Source organism: Bufo bufo, chromosome 9 (genome assembly GCF_905171765.1).
Source record: "Bufo bufo chromosome 9, aBufBuf1.1, whole genome shotgun sequence".
NCBI classification, from domain to species: Eukaryota; Metazoa; Chordata; class Amphibia; order Anura; family Bufonidae; genus Bufo; species Bufo bufo.
The window spans coordinates 44,565-64,913 of NC_053397.1; the positions used below are offsets into that span (position 1 = coordinate 44,565).

Sequence of the window (20,349 nt, forward strand, 5' to 3'; positions counted from 1 at the left end):
GCTAAAGGCTCATGGGCCCTGGTGCAAGAGTTCATCTTGGGCCCCCTTCCCTCAGTGCTTTGTGGCCAGGGGCAGGGAAGCACATAGCTCTCGTACTGCCTGAGACAAAAATTGTAATGGCAAAAGATAAATTCTTGACCTAACTCCTTACCTCCAGCCAGAGGTGTAACTTGACCAGCAAGCACTTTCTGTAGAACTGGTGTTTTCTTATGTGGCACAAGGGTCTTTGGGCCCCCTCAGGCTCCTGGGCCCAGTAGCGATTGCTACCTCTGCACCCCCTATAGCTACGCCCCTGCCCTAACCTCCTAGCCCTACCCTTTCCCCCTAAGCCCTTAACCCATAATTGCCAGTCACAGAAATTAGCCGTGGCTCTCTGCTGTTTGAGACAGCGGAGGCCCTCCAGCCATGGCGCCTTCTACGCGTGCGAGTGGGCGCCATGTTCACCCATCGCTTCAGCACTGTACATGTTCGGCACTAGTAGTAAAAGGGCAAAAGCTATATGTGCACTACCAGTAAACGTCTGTTGTAGTGATTTAAAATAAAAAGCTGACATATGACACCTTCCTTTACTATAGTGGTTTTTGTTCAGTGCCTGCTGTCTACAGTCATCTAAAGATCAATGATGACCTCGGCATGATCGCTTAAGTGTTGCTGCAGCCAATAACTGTTCTCAGGCTTCAGAGCCACAGCTGCAGTGGCGGGGCAAGTATGCGGAAACTTTTTGCCACTATTTTTCTAACTGCCTTTCCTACACTTGAAAAACCTCTTTAGTTAATAATAAAAAAATGTCCTTCAACCCACTAGAAATTAACATTCTTATATAGAGGGGCTAAATCCTAGTGGGCTGAGAGACCAGGTCTTTTACCCCACTAGGATTTAGACTCAACCCTTGTCAAAACTCTTCGAGTAGACGCAGCATGGCGTCAGACCGCTAACATGTGACAGTGGTATCCGGATCACGTGACAACGACACGCTCCTCACGTGTCTCCCGCCATAACTCGTTTGTCACCAAACCAGGTAAGCTCTCGCTAAGCATGCGCCCTGAGCTTCAGTCCCGGAAGATACGAAACGAAAAGGCGAAGTATGGGCGGAGGTGACGTGGCTTCACTCTCACTCCTGGCGGAAGTGCCCGGTGTTAGGCGGAAGTACCGAGCTCCCTCGTAGTACCCGAGGATGGAAGAGGAGAGTCTGGAAGCCCGGATCAGTGAGTGCAGGGTGGAGGTTGCGTCCACAGAGCCGGGCACTTCAGCCAAACATGGCGCCCGCTATGCTGTAACTTTGACAGTTATATCATCAGAGGAACTTGGTCACTGAGCTGTGCATTGTGATATCACTATGTTTACTAAAGACACAATGAGATATCACAGAACAGGGACATGGAGGTGACCAGTCTATGTCACGATATTACAGTACAGGGACATGGGAGGTGACCGGTATATGTCACGATATTACAGGACATGGGAGGTGAACCGGTCTATGTCACAATATCACAGTACAGGGACATGGAGGTCACCGGTCTATGTCACAATATCACAGTACAGGGACATGGGAGGTCACCGGTCTATGTCACAATATCACAGTACAGGGACATGGGAGGTGACCGGTCTATGTCACAATATCACGGTACAGGGACATGGGACGTGACCGGTCTATGTCACAATATCACATTATAGGGACATGGGAGGTGACCAGTCTAAATCACAATGTTACAGTACAGGGACATGGGAGGGGACCGGTCTATGTCACAATATCACAGTACAGGACATGGAGGTCACCGGTCTATGTCACGATATCACAGTACAAGGGACATGGGAGGGGACCAGTCTATATCACAATATCACATTACAGGGACATGGAGGGGACCAGTCTATATCACAATATCACAGTACAGGGACATGGGAGGTGACGCAGTCTAAATCACAATGTTTACAGTACAGGACATGGGAGGGTGACCAGTCTATGTCACAATATCACATTACAGGGGACATGGGAGGGGACCAGTCTATATCACAATATCACAGAACAGGGAAATGGGAGGTGACCGGTCTATGTTACAATATCACATTATAGGGACATGGGAAATGATCGGTCTATGTCACGATATCACAGTACAGGGACATGGTAGGTGACTGACTGGCCTAAATCACAATATCACATTACAGGGACATGGTAGGTGACTGGTCTATGTCACAATATCACAGTAAAGGAAAATGAGAGGTGACCGCTCTGTGTCACGATATTACAGTACAGGGACATGGGAGGTGACCGGTCTAAATCACAATGTCACAGTACAGGGAAATGAGAGGTGACCGGTCTATGTCACAATATCACAGTACAGGGACATGGGAGGTGACCGCTCTATATCACAGTACAGGGACATGGGAGGTGACCAGTCTATGTCACAATATCACAGTACAGGGACATGGGAGGTGAACGGTCTATATCACAGTACAGGGACATGGGAGGTGACCGGTCTATGTCACAATATCACAGTACAGGGACATGGGAGGTGACCGGTCTATGTCACAATATCACAGTACAGTACAGGGACATGGGAGGTGAACGGTCTATATCACAGTACAGGGACATGGGAGGTGACCGGTCTATGTCACAATATCACAGTACAGGGACATGGGAGGTGACCGGTCTATGTCACACTATCACAGTACAGGGACATGGGAGGTCACCGGGTCTATGTCCAAAATATCACAGTACAGGACATGGGAGGTTCACCGGTCTATGTCACAATATCACAGTACAGGGACATGGGAGGGGCCACTGGTCTATGTCACAATATCACAGTACAGGGACATGGGAGGTAACCGGTCTAAATCACAATATCACAGTACAGGGACATGGGAGGTGACTGGTCTATATCTCAATATCACAGTACAGGGACATGGGAGGCGATCGCTCCGTGTCACGATATCACAGTACAGGGACATGGGAGGTGACCGATCTATGTTACAATATCACAGTACAGGGACATGGGAGGTGACCGGTCTATGTCACAATATCACAGTACAGGGACATGGGACGTGACGGTCTTATGTCACAATGATGCACAGTACAGGACATGGGAGGTCACCAGTCTATGTCACAATATCACAGTACAGGGACATGGGAGGTCACCGGTCCTATGTCACAATATCACAGTACAGGGACATGGGAGGTGACCGGTCTATGTCACAATATCACAGTACAGGGACATGGGAGGTGACCGGTCTATGTCACAATATCACAGTACAGGGACATGGGAGGTGACCAGTCTAAATCACAATGTTACAGTACAGGGACATGGGAGGTGACCAGTCTATGTCACAATATCACATTACAGGGACATGGGAGGGGACCGGTCTATATCGACAATATCACAGAACAGGGAAATGGGAGGTGACCGGTCTATGTTTACAATATCACATTATAGGGACATGGGAAAATGATCGGTCTATGTCACGATATCACAGTACAGGGACATGGGAGGTGACTGACTGGCCTAAATCACAATATCACATTACAGGGGACATGGTATGGTGACTGGTCTATGTCACAATATCACAGTAAGGAAAATGAGAGGTGACCGCTCTGTATCACGATATTACAGTACAGGGACATGGGAGGTGACTGGTCTAAATCACAATGTCACAGTAACAGGGAAATAAGAGGTGACCGGTCTATGTCACAATATCACAGTACAGGGACATGGGAAGTGACCGCTCTATATCACAGTACAGGGACATGGGAGGTGACCAGTCTATGTCATCAATATCACAGTACAGGGACATGAGGGGGTGAACGGTCCTATATCACAGTACAGGGACATGGGAGGTGACCGGTCTATGTCACAATATCACAGTACAGGGACATGGGAGGTGACAGGTCTATCTCACAATATCACAGTACAGTACAGGGACATGGGAGGTGACCGGTCTATGTCACAATATCACAGTACAGGGACATGAGAGGTGACCGGTCCTATGTCACACTATCACAGTACAGGGACATGGGAGGTCACCGGTCTTGTCAAAATATCACAGTACAGGACATGGAGGTCACCGTCTATGTCACAATATCACAGTACAGGGACATGGGAGGTCACCGGTCTATGTCACAATATCACAGTACAGAGGACATGGGAGGTGACCGGTCTAAATCACAATATCACAGTACAGGGACATGGAGGTGACTGGTCTATATCTCAATATCACAGTACAATGACATGGGAGGCGATCGCTCCGTGTCACGATATCACAGTACAGGGACATGGGAGGTGACCGTTCTATGATTACAATATCACAGTAAAGGGACATGGAGGTGACCGTTGTAAATCACAATATCACAGTACAGGGACATGGGAGGTGACCGTTCTATGTCACAATATCACAGAATAGGAACATGGGACCGGTCTTTTTCATGACCGGATGTTTAAACACTCTTTGTAATGTTTTGGAAGTAAAGTTTTGCTCTTTCTTCCAACAGACCGGCAACAAATCCACTCAACAAGGAGCAAGACTGTGAGATGTTCAAGCCTTTTGTGATCAGCTTAATCGGACTTGGAAGGGTCAATATATCATTATATATTAGTTGTATAATTTCTTATTGTCAAAGTATTTAAGATTAAGGGTGAGAGCAGTCATGTCATGGTAGTAGTCCCATAGTACAGAAATCATGTCAGGGTGGTAGTCCACAGTAGAGACGTCATGTCAGGGTGGTAATCCTCAGTACAAGCAGTCATGTCATTGGTAGTAGTCCAGAGTACAGAAATCATGTCAGAGTGGTAGCTCACAGTAGAACTGTCATGTCATGGTGGTAGTCTACAGTAGAGCCGTTATGTCATGGTGGTAGTCCACAGTAGAGCCGTCATGTCAGGATGGTAGTCCAGAGTACAGAAATCATGTCAGGATGGTAGTCCACAGTAGAGCAGTCATGTCAGGATGGTAGAGCAGTCATGTCAGGGGATAATCCTTAGTAGAGCAGTCATGTTATGGTAGGTAGTCCAGAGTACAGAAATCATGTCAGGTTGGTAGCACACAGTAGAGCTGTCATGTCAGAGTGGTAGCTCACCTAGAACTGTCATGTCATGGTGGTAGTCCAGAGTACAGAAATCATGTCAGGTTGGTAGTCCAGAGTACAGAAATCATGTCAGGTTGGTAGTCCAGAGTACAGAAATCATGTCAGAGTGGTAGCTCACAGTAGAACTGTCATGTCATGGTGGTAGTCCACAGTAGAGCCGTCATGTCATGGTGGTAGTCCACAGTAGAGCCGTCATGTCAGGAATGGTAGTCCAGAGTACAGAAATCATGTCAGGATGGTAGTCCACAGTAGAGCAGTCATGTCAGGGTGGTATCCTTAGTAGAGAAGTCATGTTATGGTAGTAGTCCAGAGTACAGAAATCATGTCAGGTTGGTAGCACACAGTAGAGCTGTCATGTCAGAGTGGTAGCTCACCTAGAACTGTCATGTCATGGTGGTAGTCCTGAGTACAGAAATCATGTCAGGTTGGTAGTCCAGAGTACAGAAATCATGTCAGAGTGGTAGCTCACAGTAGAACTGTCATGTCATGGTGGTAGTCCACAGTAGAGCCGTCATGTCATGGTGGTAGTCCACAGTAGAGCCGTCATGTCAGGATGGTAGTCCAGAGTACAGAAATCATGTCAGGATGGTAGTCCACAGTAGAGCAGTCATGTCAGGGTGGTAATCCTTAGTAGAGAAGTCATGTTATGGTAGTAGTCCAGAGTACAGAAATCATGTCAGAGTGGGTAGTCCACAGTAGAGCCGTCATGTCAGGGTGGTAGTCCACAGTAGAGCCGTCATGTCAGGGTGGTAGTCCACAGTAGAACAGTTATGTCAGGCTGGGAGTTCATAGCAGATCATTCATGGTGTTGGGTTGGTGCACAGCAATGTGGTCATATTTTGTATTAAAAATAAGAATAGATTTTTGCCTTAGAGCTTCAAAGTCCAGAATACTGCAGAACATCTGAAAGGGTAATTGTGATGAATGACCTGGTGTTACAGTGTTATCCAGGGGAAGCCATTGTTACTTGGCAGGTTCAGGGCTCGATTTGATTTTGTTGGTTTCTGCTAAGGTATAATTTGAGTCCCCTGTTTCTTTATTAGGCCTCAGCTTGCAACTCGACTCTGGCTCACAAAATACAGTCCCCTCAAGAATGGGAGGCGATGCAAGCACTAACTGGTAACAGAACAGTTTATATCACTTCTCTATTCTTTTCCCATGTCCTCTTCTCTCTCATTATTCAGTCTCTGATAGAGTCAGAGCAGACGCAAATAGTGCAATATATCCTCATATCCTATGATCGTTACTAAAAACTCATTTGTCTACATTCAGAAATCAAGGTGCTTCTAAGTGTTCCTCTTCTGCTGCTCTGCGCATCATGTCAATGGTTAGAAGAAAGCAAAGACTAGAAATTGCTGCTGTTTTAGAAGGAATGGAAAAACCTATCTGAACTCCTAATCTCGTAGATTTATGCCTTATTTATAGGTCTTTGTACGTCATGAGACATTTCATCTCTTTCAGGTACTAGAAGCATGTATGAAGAGCTGTGGCAAAAGATTTCACAATGAAGTCGGCAAGTTCCGCTTCCTTAATGAGCTCATAAAAGTAGTTTCTCCAAAGGTAAATGCAGAGGCTGTGACGTCATCAGAAAAATGGCTGATTATTTTAATCACATTTGTATATGAAACATATTTTTTAAGAATTTTTGGGTGGGGTCAGCCACTGCAAACATTATCATACCAGGGCAGTCATCTCATTATAAGAGGTGCTGGTTACAGTGACAGGTAACACGGTAGGTAACATAGTATTCTCCATTGACAATACGGGATTGTCACATGTTACCTCCTCTTTGTACAAATTATAACACTATATATTACTTGGGCTTTGACCTCTGGGAGCACCTTGGTTCTCTGAGGGACCCAATGTCCTGATGTACTGTAAATGAAAGGTTCTTCAGTGGTCCCATTCACATTTATGGAAGGTAGCTGGAACACTGGGGCACATACAGCAGGGTTAGATTTTAAGTTAGATTACTGGTATACATCTTGTGTACCCGCTGAAGCCAGTGATTGGGTGCAGCTGCATACAGCTACATCACATTGCGGCATGCAAACATAAATTTTGAGGCATGGACTGGAAACGGTATCGCTGGAAATGGGGACTGACTAAACGTTGGGTATACAATCTCCTTCTCTTATTTGAGAGTTATCTTAAAACTCTGTCAACCCCTTTAAAACTATAAAGCGAAGCTGATTAGTGCGCATGCGCCGTTGACGTCATTCCACCTGGAAGTGGAGGTGACTGCAGATGAAGCAAAACGGCACCTCAAATTCCGGGTGCACTAATCATCTTTGCTGCTCGTCAAGCAGCAGAAGACGGGGTGCGCAATGCACCGTGTTAGCGAACGAGTGCATAGGTGCATTTGTCAATCTAAGGGGAGGGAGGCAGTTTGGACCCAGCATTTGGCTGAATATGAGCAGATAATATTGCCCGAAACACTTCAGAATTCATCCTGCTGCTTTTATCAAGAGAAGCAGTTCCATTGGCAGCCATACATGCCCACGCCATGACACTACCACCACCATGCTTCACTGATGAGGTGGTTTGCTTAGGACCATGAGCAGCTCCTATTCCTTCTCCATACTCTTCTCTTCCCATCACTCTGGTACAAGTTGATCTTGGTCTCATCTGTCAATAGGATGTTGCTCCAGAACTGTGAAGGCTTTTTTAGATGTCGTTTGGCAAACTCTAATCTGCCTTCCTGTTTTTGGAGGCTCACCAATGGTTTCCATCTTGTGGTGAACCCTCTGTATTCACTCTGGTGATGTCTTCTCCTGATTGTGGACTTTGACACACAATACACCTACCTCCTGGAGAGTGTTCTTGATCTGGCCAACTGTTGTGAAGGGTGTTTTCTTCACCAGGGAAAGAATTATTCGGTCATCCACCACAGTTTGTTTTCCGTGGTCTTCCGGGTCTTTTTGGTGTTGCTGAGCTCACCGGTGCGTTCCTTCTTTTTAAGAATGTTCCAAACAGTTGTTTTGGCCGCGCCTAATGTTTTTGCCATCTCTCTGATGGGTTTGTTGTGTTTTTTTTCAGCCTAATGATGGCTTACTTCACTTATGGTGACAGCTCTTTGGATCTCATCTTGAGAGTTGACAGCAACAGATTCCAAATGCAAATAGCAGACTTGAAATAAACTCGGGACCCTTTATCTGCTCATTGTAATTGGGATAATGAGGGCCAATGGATAGTGGCATATGATCAGCTGAGATTATCAACCTGACAGGTCAAATCTTTGTCGGACAGAAGTATGCTGTGGGTCTTCACAGACGTTTAGGTAGAATTTAATAGCATGGTTGTCCGGTTTTAATTTTGCATACAGGGAGTTTTGACTGGAGGTGAGCGCTATGTGGTCATACATGGTTTATACTATAGGAGATTATTGACATAATTGTTATCATATTACCTTTATTGTTTAGTACCTCGGCAGCCGCTCTCCAGAGAAAGTCAAGTTAAAGATTTTGGAGCTTTTGTACAGCTGGGACACTTGGACTTCCCAGTGAAGTGAAAATAGCAGAGGCCTACCAGATGCTGAAAAAACAAGGTGGGTCTCCTACATGCCTGGGTGGGAGGAAACTAGTAATCAGTTTAAGGTAGTATAATTTCATCATCTGTAACCCTATTAAATTCCACTACTTTAATAGGAATTGTAAAGGAAGACCCAAAATTGCCAGCAGAAGCCATGATACCACCTCTACCACCTCGACCAAAAAATGCTATATTTGATGATGACGAGAAATCAAAGGTATCTAATTTTTTTTGTTGTTACCTGTATAGTCTTCCTTGAGAAGCTGTCACTACATTTCCTCCTGTCCCCACACTACGCACATTTTAGAAACTATACTTATCTTATAAGGCTGGGACTACACAGATACTTTGGCCACAGTACACGACCAAAGGGCAGTTTAAAAGAATAGCACGTAACTGTACAAAAGTAGAAGATTATAGGAAGCAGAGCAAAGTGATTAAAGAAAGGTTTGTGGAAAAAGGATATGATGAGGAGGAGTTGGAAGAGTGCCGAAATAATTTGGAGGCTTGTAAATAGAGGGTGATTGTGGAAAAAAGAATAAGAAGGAGAGGGATTCCGTTTCATGTTCATGACGCAATATAATGCCAATGCAGGGTCCTCAAAAACGCGCTTAAAAGGAATTGGGCAACACTGGAAGAACGACCCCATCCTAGGGAAGGAGATACCTAGGAGGCCAGAAATTATATATAACAAGGCTCCTAATTTGAACACACGTTTAGTACACAGTGCAATTCCGACTGTCCCCAAAAAAAATGATATGCGGTTTTTGCATAGCTGCAAAAATAGAATCTTGAAAGAGAGAATGCAGCATGTGTGGGGTAGTAAAGTCCACAGTAAGTGGACAAGAGTTTAAAAGTGAAAGGGGGCCTGTCCTGTGAGAATGAGGGGTGATATACGTGCTGGAGTGCCCTTGTGGCCTCCAGTACGTAGGTAGAACCCTCAGGAAACTAATACAGGAGCACAATCCTTAACATCAAAAAAGGTCTAACTACACATAGTGTTTCTATGCATTTTAAGAAGCACCATTTGAAGAATCCTAGAGGTCTAAAATTCATGGGAGTGAACTGGTCAACCCCATTGGCGGGGTGGGGGCCCAGTAATGCAAATAAACAGAATGGATATATAAAATTAAAGCACCCTTCAACCTAAAGGGATGAATATTGAATTCGACCTCAAGCCCTGCTTAGTTTGAATGTATTTGGAATATTGGCATTGTAGTGCGCTGGAGCAGTGAAAGTGTGGAGTAGTGAATTGTCCAGTAGGGGGAGGGAACCTACCTGGAAGTGTGACTTCATGAATGAAGCACTTGGAAGTTAGTCATTGGTTGACCTAGCCGTGTTTGTAATACAATTCCCAATGGGGAGAGTTAGCATGAAAAAAAAATTATATAATTGCGATATTTTGTATGTGATTTCTGAAAGATGAATGGAATGTGTTTTTATTTGTGTTTTAAGTGTTTTTTTTTTTTTTTTGGAATATGAGTACTTTGGAGACTTCCTTTGTGCAATTGGTTGGGTAATATAATCATCAGCTGTGCCATGTGGGGGGAAGGGGGTTAAATAACCTCCTACCCTAGGCGTGGTAGATTCTCGCCCCTGACGAAGCTACATGTGAAACCCGGTCGGGCTGTGCGGGAAGAATATTGCTATATTAATATGCTGAAAAAATCATTTTAGTTCTGTGAGTATAATAAAGCCGAATTTTAACTGTGGCCGGAGTACTCTCACTATTGTGCGTTTTATGACATATTGCAGAGGAGCCTACGACAATCCAGCGTAGAAGCAAACTGCGAACACTCTCTTTCACGAGCAAGGGTGATGCGCGTTCGCACCCGTGGTCCTCATCTCTTTTATTTTTTTCTGTTCCTCTCCACATTTAAGCATTCGGTTTCTGGAACTTCTCTCAGAAGATGTTTTTATACGACCGGCAGGCTCTCTTTTTAGATTTTCTGGCTTGTGCACATGCTCCTCATGTCCTTTCTTGGACTGCTGCAGCTCTTGACCGAATTGTTCCCAGTCATGGTTGTGTCCCGACCGTTTCTCCTTTGCCTTGAGGGCTCCTTCAGCAGAGCAGGCTTATCCCTGCTCGCTTCTTTTACGTGCCTCCGGTTCACTTCTTCCAGCTTTCCAGCAGTGGTTTCTCCCACTTTGGCGCAGTTTTCAGAGACCTCTGCTTTTTTAATGGGTTTTTCCGCGTCGTAGCCGCTTCTTCGTCACTGCGCCACTTGAGAATTTCAAGTCCTCCAACACCTCGGCCTTAACTTCTTCAGCCTTGGTTTTCTTTGACCCGCATCATATACTTGCCCTCTTAAATCCTTTTCCTCTTTCTCATCGAGGTAGGAGGTACCGGGGACAACAGGGACTTCACCAGACTCGTAGACTTCTGGCATTTTCTCCAGAGGCTTACTTAGGACCACGGTTCTCCTTTCGGGAAGAATTCAGGAGAGCCAACCCACAGTAGTAGACAGGATCCGCATACTGGTCATCCAACTCCTCGTATTCCTTCCCCAGCAGGCTGCTGTCTACTTGGACGGCTTTGCACACGCCTTCGCTTGGTCATGCTCTTCGTTTTTCGCACCAGTTTGTTGGAAGCGCCCCACTCTTGTATCCAAAGCACAGGTGTCTTCCGTTGTCTTCTGTATTTCTTTGGCGCCTTTGCTCTTCACCTGGATATATCAGGCCGTAGACCCTTCAGCTCACTCATTTCTTTCAGAGTCTCCTCCCTTGGCCCCTCTGCAGCCTTTCTTTGTGATTCTGTGAAGACAGGCTAGTCTTTTCTTTATCAGATCTAGGGTATAGAGAGGGAGGAATCCTCTTAACTGCTTGCAGCGGTACCGACATGTCAGATCATTTACCACGGCCTGGTATGGGGTCTCAGACACTAGGCTGAAGTCTCCCCACTTAACTCTCGTCATGTCAGATACAACTGTCATCTGTTCGCTACTAGTAACCACCTCAACTTCGCAAGACTTTATCGACCTGGTAGCTTCCATCTCGGAGTTGCTAATGGTCACAGCGCATTAAGTCACTCACTTATGCCGCTCGTGTCATGTTAACGCTGACCTCTAGGGGCACTGACAAGTTATCCCTACTTGGGACATGACTTCATTGTCATAGAACACTGTGCAGACTGCATATCCACTTCTGCACCGTGTGGTACACCCTCTAGGACTGCCACTCTTTCTTGCACGTTCACCAAGTAGGATTGCTTCTGCCTTTTTTATAATTTTTCTTTCAGGCGCTATTTCCCCGACCACATCCTGCAACGGAAAAGGCATGTCATTATCATCACCTATTTCATCAAGACGTCACATTTTCATTTTGCATTTTATCAGCACCATTGTTTCTAATGGTCACTTCATTTAAAAGGCCAGAAACCACTTCTGCATGAATTTCACCCACTAGCTGCAGGAGTGTTACCCCACAGTCCCGATACCAAAAGGAAACCCGGCCCCACTTTACCTCATGTACGAGCACCTTAACATCAAGTTCACATCTTTTGCAAAAATCCACATTGTCATTATGCTGTTCAAGTAACTTGACACTTTCACTTTGCATCTTATCTGCACCTTTGTTCTCAATGTGCAGCTCCTTCACATTATCATTTAAAGGGACAGGTACAGGTTCTGCAGGAGTTTTGTCACTCTGCAGAAATGTTCTCCATTACTCAAAACCTCCAAGCATAAAGGGAAATTACGTGCCCAACATTCCCCTCAGTGAGAACCACCTGATAGTCCGTATTATCCGCATAATTGTCCCAAACATGTAACACTCTTTCAGTCTCTGGGGGCGGCTATCATGCTACCTCTTACCCGGGCTAGCATGGGATCTCTGACTTTCACCACCCCAAATCTATCTTTGATCACAGGCTCTTTGGGCGACTCAGAAACCTTCTCCCCTGCAGGTTCCTGCGAGGGAGTAACCGCAACAGGCTTACCCGCCTGTTCAGACACTGCGTTTTTCCCAATGTCATACAATTATATACTGTCCTCTGTAGTAATATACAGTATACAGTCCTCTGTAGTATAACAGTTGCAAGAAAAAGTATGTGAACCCTTTGGAATGATATGGATTCTGCCAAATTGGTCATAAAATGTGATCTGATCTTCATCTAAGTCACAACAATAGACAATCACAGTCGGCTTAAACTAATAACACACAAAGAATTAAATGTTACCATGTTTTTATTGAACACACCATGTAAAACATTCACAGTGCAGGTAGAAAAAGTATGTGAACCCTTGGATTTAACCCCTTAAGGACTCAGCCTATTTCACCTTAAGACTTGGCCATTTTTTGCAAATCTGACCAGTGTCACTTTAATAGGGACTCTGTCACCACTTTCTAACCCCCCCTTTTAAAACTATTGTTCTCTCCATGGCGCCCTTGTGATTACAAAGTGTTGTTATAACATAAATTCGCCCGTCTCGGTTTGATAAAAATACCTTTTATCTATCCTGTCAATCTTGTGGATAAGGTGCCCAGGGCGTTTCTGAAGGTCTGAAGCTGCCGCCCGCCGCCGTTGGTGCCCAGCTCCTCCCCTGATCCTTTCAGCGCCGCCTGAATGTAAAGAATCCGCCTCCGGCTCTCGCTCAGTGCCCCTCCTCCTTTTCAAAGATCCCGCGAGTGCGCACAGCGAGAGCCGGAGGCGGATTTCTTTACATTCAGGCGGCGCTGAAAGGATCAGGGGAGGAAGCTGGGCACCAACGTCGGCGGGCGGCAGCTTCAGACCTTCAGAAACGCCCTGGGCACCTTATCCACAAGATTGACAGGTTAGATAAAAGGTATTTTTATCAAAACGAGACGGCGAATTTATGTTATAAACAACACCTTTGTAATCACAAGGGCGCCATGGAGAGAACAATAGTTTTTAAAAGGGGGGGTTAGAAAGTGGTGACAGAGTCCCTTTAAGTGCTCATAACTTTAAAACGCTTTGACTTACCCAGGGCCGTTCGAGATTGTTTTTTCGTCACATATTGTACTTCATGACACTTGCTAAAATTGGGTCAAAAAAGTTAATTTTTTTGCATAAAAAAATACAATTTTTACCAAAAATTTAGAAAAAATTAGCAAATTTCAAAGTTTTCAGTTTCTCTACTTCTGTAATACTAGTAATACCCCCAAAAATTGTGATGACTTTACATTCCCCATATGTCTACTTCATGTTTGTAGCATTTGGGAATGATATTTTATTTTTTTGGGAATGTTACAAAGCTTAGAAGTTTAGAAGCAAATTTGAAATTTTCAGAAATCTTCAAAATCCCTTTTTATGGACCAGTTCAGGTTTGAAGTCATATTGTGAGGCTTAGATAATAGAAACCACCCCTCAAGGTATTCAAAACTTTTTTTTCAAACTGTATTAACCCTTTAGGTCTTCCACAAGAGTTAATGGCAGATTGAGAAACAATTTTGAAATTTCAATTTTTTGGAAAACTTTTCCAATATAATCAATTTTTTCCAGGAGTAAAACAAGGGTTAACTGCCAAACAAAAACTCAAAATGGTTGCCCTGATTCTGTAGTTTGCAAAAACACCCCATATGTGGTCCGTAAACTGCTGTTTGGCCAAACGGGAGCACATAGAAGGAGGGAAACACCATATGGGTTTTGGAAGGCAGATTTTGCAGGACTGGTTTTGTTTATACCATGTCCCATTTGAAGCCCCCTGATGCACCCTAGAATAGAAATTTCAAAAAAGTGGACTCCATCTAAGAAAGTACACCCGCTCAAGGTATCAAAACTGGTTTACAAACTTGGTAACCCTTTAGGTGTTCCACAAGAGTTAATGGCAGATGGAGAAACAATTTTAAAATTTCTATTTTTTGGAAAATTTTCCATTTTAAACCCATACTTTATACTGGAAAAAATGGGTTAACAGCCAAACAAAACTCAAAAGTGGGTTGCCCTGATTCAGTAGTTTGCAGAAACACCCCATATGTGGTCGTAAACTACTATTTGGCTAAACGGCAGGACATAGAAGAAGGGGAACGTCATATGGTTTTTGGAAGGCAGATTTTGCTGGACTGGTTTATTTACACCATGTACCCTTTCAAGCCCCCTGATGCACCCCTAGAGTAGAAACTCCATAAAAGTGACCCCATCTAGGAAACTACGGGATAAGGTGGTTGTTGTTTTGGGACTATTTTAGGGGTAAATATGATTTTTGGTTGCTCTATATTACTCTTTTTTGAGGCAATGTAACAAAAAAAAAATTTCTAAAATTGTTTCTACATTCGCTATTTAGTTTTGTGGAACACCTAAAGGGTTAACATAGTTTGTAAAGTAACTTTTGAATACCTTGAGGGGTGTAGTTTCTTAGATGGGGTCACTTTTTTGGAGTTTCTAGTCTAGGCTACATCAGGGGGGGCTTCTAATGGGACATGGTGTCAATAAACCACTGTCCATCAAAATCTGCCTTCCAGAAACCGTATGGAAGTTCCCTCGTTCTATGCCCTGCCGTGCGGCTATATAGCCATTTACGACCACATATGGGGTGGTTTCTGCAAACTACAGAATCGAGGGCCATAAATATGAGTTTCTGTTTGGCTGTTAACCCTTGCTTTATTACCGGCAAAAAGGATTCAATGGAAAATTTGCCCAAAAATGGGTGTTTTGGCACCGTTTTTATTTTATATTTTAACACCGTTCATCGAGGCGTTTGGTCAAAAGTTATTTTTATAGCGACGACTTTTAGCCACGCGACGATGCCCAATATGTATGCTCTCAGACTTTGGAGACACTAAGCAGGCATCCTAAAAACTGCGGCCCTCCAGATGTTGTAAAACTACAATTCCCACCCTGCCCTGCTGATGGCTGTAGGTTGTCTGGGCATGCTGGAGTTACAGGTTTTACAACATCTGGAGGGCCGCAGTTGAGGATGCTGCTCTAAAACTAAATTTTTTTGGGGAAAAAAATTGTTTTCCGTGTCTCCAAAGTCTGAAAGCCATAGTTTTTTATGTTCTCTAGTGGACTGTTGGGGATTATAAAAATTTAGTACTCCCATGGAAGTGTGGTACTCCCTGAAGCAATCGATAACGCAGAGGCCCGGATGATCGGGGCAAGTGTCGCACTGAGTGTGGTGTCCTTCCGTATCCCCCTCCTGCGACACACTCTGCACTTTTTTTTTGGGTTCGTCCCTTCTTTCCAGTAGGGGGACCACACCTGGAAAGTGTTGGCCAGGAAACGATCCGGGCGCCTCCAATTCCCGAGGTACTCCGGCCTGCTCTTTCCCGGTCCGAAAAGATCAGGTCCTTGAGGACTGCCTCATAGAATTGGAGGAATGTCCCTGTGCTGCCAGCGCTTCGGGATAGTACAAAAGAGTTGTACATGGCAACCTGCACCAAGTAGACCGCACTTTTTTGTACCATGCCCGGGTTTTTGCGCATGGCATTTTATGGCTTGAGGACTTGATCAGAGAGATCAACTCCTCCCATATACCGATTGTAGTCGACGATACAATCGGGCTTGAGGACCGTTGCCGCGGGTACCTCGCACAGGGACAGGGGTGGTGCTGTTACCGTGGATTGTGGACAGTACAAGGACATCCCTCTTGTCCTTATACCTGACCAGCCAACAGGTTTTCCACTGGTAAGTGCACGGGTCTCACCCCTGGGATAGGTACCTGGAGGGGGGTAGGCAGGGAGGCCGCGTTGATTTTCCGCACTGCCACCACAATGTGAACGTGGATCTGGCGGCAAGGGACCTGAACAAGGGAATGCTGGTATAAAAGTTGTCCACGTACAAGTGTAACCGTTAATCCAGCTGGTGGTGGTGGGGGGCTCTTGGGGGGGGGCAAGTGGCAGGGGGGGGTCTGGGGTCTGATAGATGGATCAAAGAAAGTTTAGTGTAAAAGTTTTTTTTTTTCCTAACTAACTTTTCCCTTCTTTCCCTTCCTAACGGTGCCTCTCCTCCTCACTGCCCCTAACCTACTCTGGGTTGCTATGGGTGGCAGGAGGGTGAGGGATGGCGATTATGGGGACGCGGAGGAGCTGGTGCTGAACGGTGCCTGGCACCGGTCAGGGTGCTGGACAGGAAGACGAGGGGAGAGAGGAGCGCAGGAAGTTTGAATCTCGCGCTCTCTCTCCCTGCACGCATTCGAGCACCCTGGACAGCAGTGTTTCAGCACCATGGCCAGCACCGCGCCTCTGCCAAATCCTCGGACGTGCGATAGGTGGTGTATTATTACGCCTCCTGATCGCAGTCTTTTTTCTTCCGGTTCATTCGGGTACGAGGACACCCAAATGGGACCGAAACGCAGGAAAAACCGCAGGTCTGAATTGACCTGCGGTTTTCAGCGAATCGCGATACGGGGGGGTCAAATGACCCCCCCCTGCATTGTACGGATGCCGGCTGAATGATTTCAGCCGAAATCCCGTTCCGATAACCCCGCGGCGCCGGAATAGCAAATTAAAGCCATGACGTACCGGTACGTCATGGGTCCTTAAGGACTCGGGACCCATGCCGTACCGGTACGTCCTAAGTCCTTAAGGGTTAATAACTGGTTGAACCTCCTTTTGGCAGCAATAACTTCCACCAAACGTTTCCTGTAGTTGCAGATCAGACGTGCACAACGGTCAGGAGTAATTCTTGACCATTCCTCTTTACAGAACTGTTTCAGTTCAGCAATACTCTTGGGATGTCTGGTGTGAATCGCTTTCTTGAGGTTAATGCCACAGCATCTCAATTGGGGTTGAGGTCAGGACTCTGACTGGGCCACTCCAGAAGGCTTATTTTCTTCTGTTTAAGCCATTCTGTTTGATTTATCTTCTATGCTTTGGGTCGTTGTCCTGTTGCACACTCCATTTTCTGTTGAGCTTCAGCTGGTGGACAAATGGCCTTAAGTTCTCCTGCAAAATGTCTTGATAAACTTGGGAATTCATTTTTCCTTTGATGATAGCAAATTGGCAAATGTTGTGCCCATTCACAAGAAAGGTAGTAGGGAGGAATCGGCAACTATAGCCAGTAAGCCTGACATCAATAGTGGGGAAATTAATGGAAACCATACTTGAGGAGAGGATTGTGGAACATCTAAAATCCCATGGATTGAAAGATGAAGAACAGCCTGGGTTTACTTCAGGGAGATCATGTCAAACTAATCTTATTGATTTTTTTGATTGGGTGACTAAAATAATAGATGGCGGAGGTGCAGTAGACATCGCTTATCTGGACTTTAGTAAGGCTTTTGATACTGTCCCACATAGAAGGCTTATCAATAAATTGCAGTCTTTGTGCTTGGACTCCCATATTGTTGAATGGATTAGCAGTGGCTGAGGGACAGACAACAGAGGGTTGTAGTCAATGGAGTATATTCAGACCATGGTCTTGTTACCAGTGTGGTACCTCAGGGATCTGTTCTGGGACCCATATTGTTTAATATCTTTATCAGCGAAATTGCAGAAGCCTCGATGGTAAGGTGTGTCTTTTTGCTGATGACACAAAGATTTGTAACAGGGTTGATGTTCCTGGAGGGATACACCAAATGGAAAAGGATTTAGGAAAACTAATGGAATGGTCAAAAATCTGGCAACTAAAATTTAATGTTGATAAGTGCAAGATAATGAACCTGGGGCGTAAAAACCCAAGAGCAAAATTAAAATCAGTGATACAGTCCTAACCTCAGTATCTGAGAAAGGGATTTAGGGGTCATTATTTCAGAAGACTTAAAGGTAGGCAGACAATGTCATAGAGCAGCAGGAGATGCTAGCAGAATGCTGCTGGGGTGTATAGGGAGAGGCATTACCAGTAGACAAAGGGGGGGGGCGCTCATGCCGCTCTACAGAGCACTAGTGAGACCTCATCTGGAGTATTGTGCTCAGTACTGGAGACCATATCTCCAGAAGGATATCGATACTTTGGAGAGAGTTCAGAGAAGAGCCACTAAACTGGTCCATGGATTGCAGGATAAAACTTACCAGGAAAGATTAAAGGACCTTAACATGTATATCTTGGAAGAAAGACGAGACAGAGGGGAGATGAGAGAAACTGCTAAATACATAAAGGGAATCAACAAGGTAAAAGAGAGAGAAGATTTACAAGAAGAAAAACTGCTACAAGAGGACATAGTGTTAAATTAGAGGGGCAAAGGGTTAAAAGTAATATCAGAATGCCAGGGCAGTATAACTACCCCACAAGTGACCCCATTTTGGAAAGAAGACACCCCAAGGTATTCCGTGAGGGCATCGCGAGTTCCTAGAATTTTATATTTTTTGTCACAAGTTAGCGGAAAATGATGATTTTTTTATTTATTTTTTTCCTTACAAAGTCTCATATTCCACTAACTTGTGACAAAAAATAAAAACTTCCATGAACTCACTATGCCCGTCACGAAATACCTTGGGGTGTCTTCTTTCCAAAATGGGGTCACTTGTGGGGTAGTTATACTGCCCTGGCATTTTAGGGGCCGAATGCGTGAGAAGTGGTTTGAAATCAAAATCTGTGAAAAATGGCCGGTGAAATCCAAAAGGTGCTCTTTGGAATGTGGGCCCCTTTGCCCACCTAGGCTGCAAAAAAGTGTCACACATCTGGTATCCCCGTACTCAGGAGAAGTTGGGCAATGTGTTTTGGGGTGTCTTTTTACATATACCCATGCTGGGTGAGAGAAATATCTTGCAAAAGACAACTTTTCCCATTTTTTATACAAAGTTGGCATTTGACCGAGATATTTCTCTGACCCAGCATGGGTATATGTAAAATGACACCCCAAAACACATTGCCCAACTTCTCCTGAGTACGGAGATACCACATGTGTGACACTTTTTTGCAGCCTAGATGGGCAAAGGGGCCCACATTCCAAAGAGCACCTTTCGGATTTCACCGGCCATTTTTTACAGATTTGATTTCAAACTACTTACCACACATTAGGGCCCCCAGAATGCCAGGGCAGTATAACTACCCAACAAGTGACCCCATTTTGGAAAGAAGACACCCCAAGGTATTCGCTGATGGGCATAGTGAGTTCATAGAAGTTTTTATTTTTGTCACAAGTTAGTGGAATATGAGACTTTGTAAGGGAAAAAAAAAAAATCATTATTTTCCGCTAACTTGTGACAAAAAATAAAAAGTTCTATGAACTCACTATGCCCATCAGCGAATTGGGTGTCTACTTTCCGAAATGGGGTCATTTGTGGGGTGTTTGTTCTGTCTGGCCATTGTAGAACCTCAGGAAACATGACAGGTGCTCAGAAAGTCAGAGCTGCTTCAAAAAGCGGAAATTCACATTTTTGTACCATAGTTGTAAACGCTATAACTTTTACCCAAACCATTTTTTTTTTTACCCAAACATTATTTTTTTTATCAAAGACATGTAGAACAATAAATTTAGAGAAAAATTTATATATGGATGTCGTTTTTTTTGCAAAATTTTACAACTGAAAGTGAAAAATGTCATTTTTTTGCAAAAAAATCGTTAAATTTCGATTAATAACAAAAAAAGTAAAAATGTCAGCAGCAATGAAATACCACCAAATGAAAGCTCTATTAGTGAGAAGAAAAGGAGGTAAAATTCATTTGGGTGGTAAGTTGCATGACCGAGCAATAAACGGTTAAAGTAGTGTAGGTCAGAAGTGTAAAATTGTGGCCTGGTCATTAAGTGTGTTTAAGCTAAGGGGGCTGAGGTGGTTAAGCATGCATGGGATAGGCATAAGGCCATCCTTCATATAAGATAGGGCCGGGGGCAATCCACAGTACTCAGTATATTGGGAAGACTAGATGGGCCAAATGGATCTTATCTGCCGGCACATTCTAGGTT

General features: G+C 44.6%; 1 protein-coding gene across 1 annotated transcript in view; it reads left to right on the forward strand.

Annotated features, from left to right (window-relative positions):
- Positions 1 to 1,065: 1,065 nt before the first annotated feature.
- GGA1 (golgi associated, gamma adaptin ear containing, ARF binding protein 1) overlaps positions 1,066 to 20,349 on the forward strand; it is a 42,880-nt gene continuing 23,596 nt past the window's right edge. The window contains 7 exon segments of the mRNA XM_040406883.1: positions 1,066 to 1,205; positions 4,481 to 4,562; positions 6,118 to 6,191; positions 6,535 to 6,634; positions 8,497 to 8,559; positions 8,561 to 8,621; positions 8,722 to 8,822. Coding sequence (XP_040262817.1) covers positions 4,521 to 4,562; positions 6,118 to 6,191; positions 6,535 to 6,634; positions 8,497 to 8,559; positions 8,561 to 8,621; positions 8,722 to 8,822 — 441 coding nt within the window. The 5' untranslated portion in view covers positions 1,066 to 1,205; positions 4,481 to 4,520.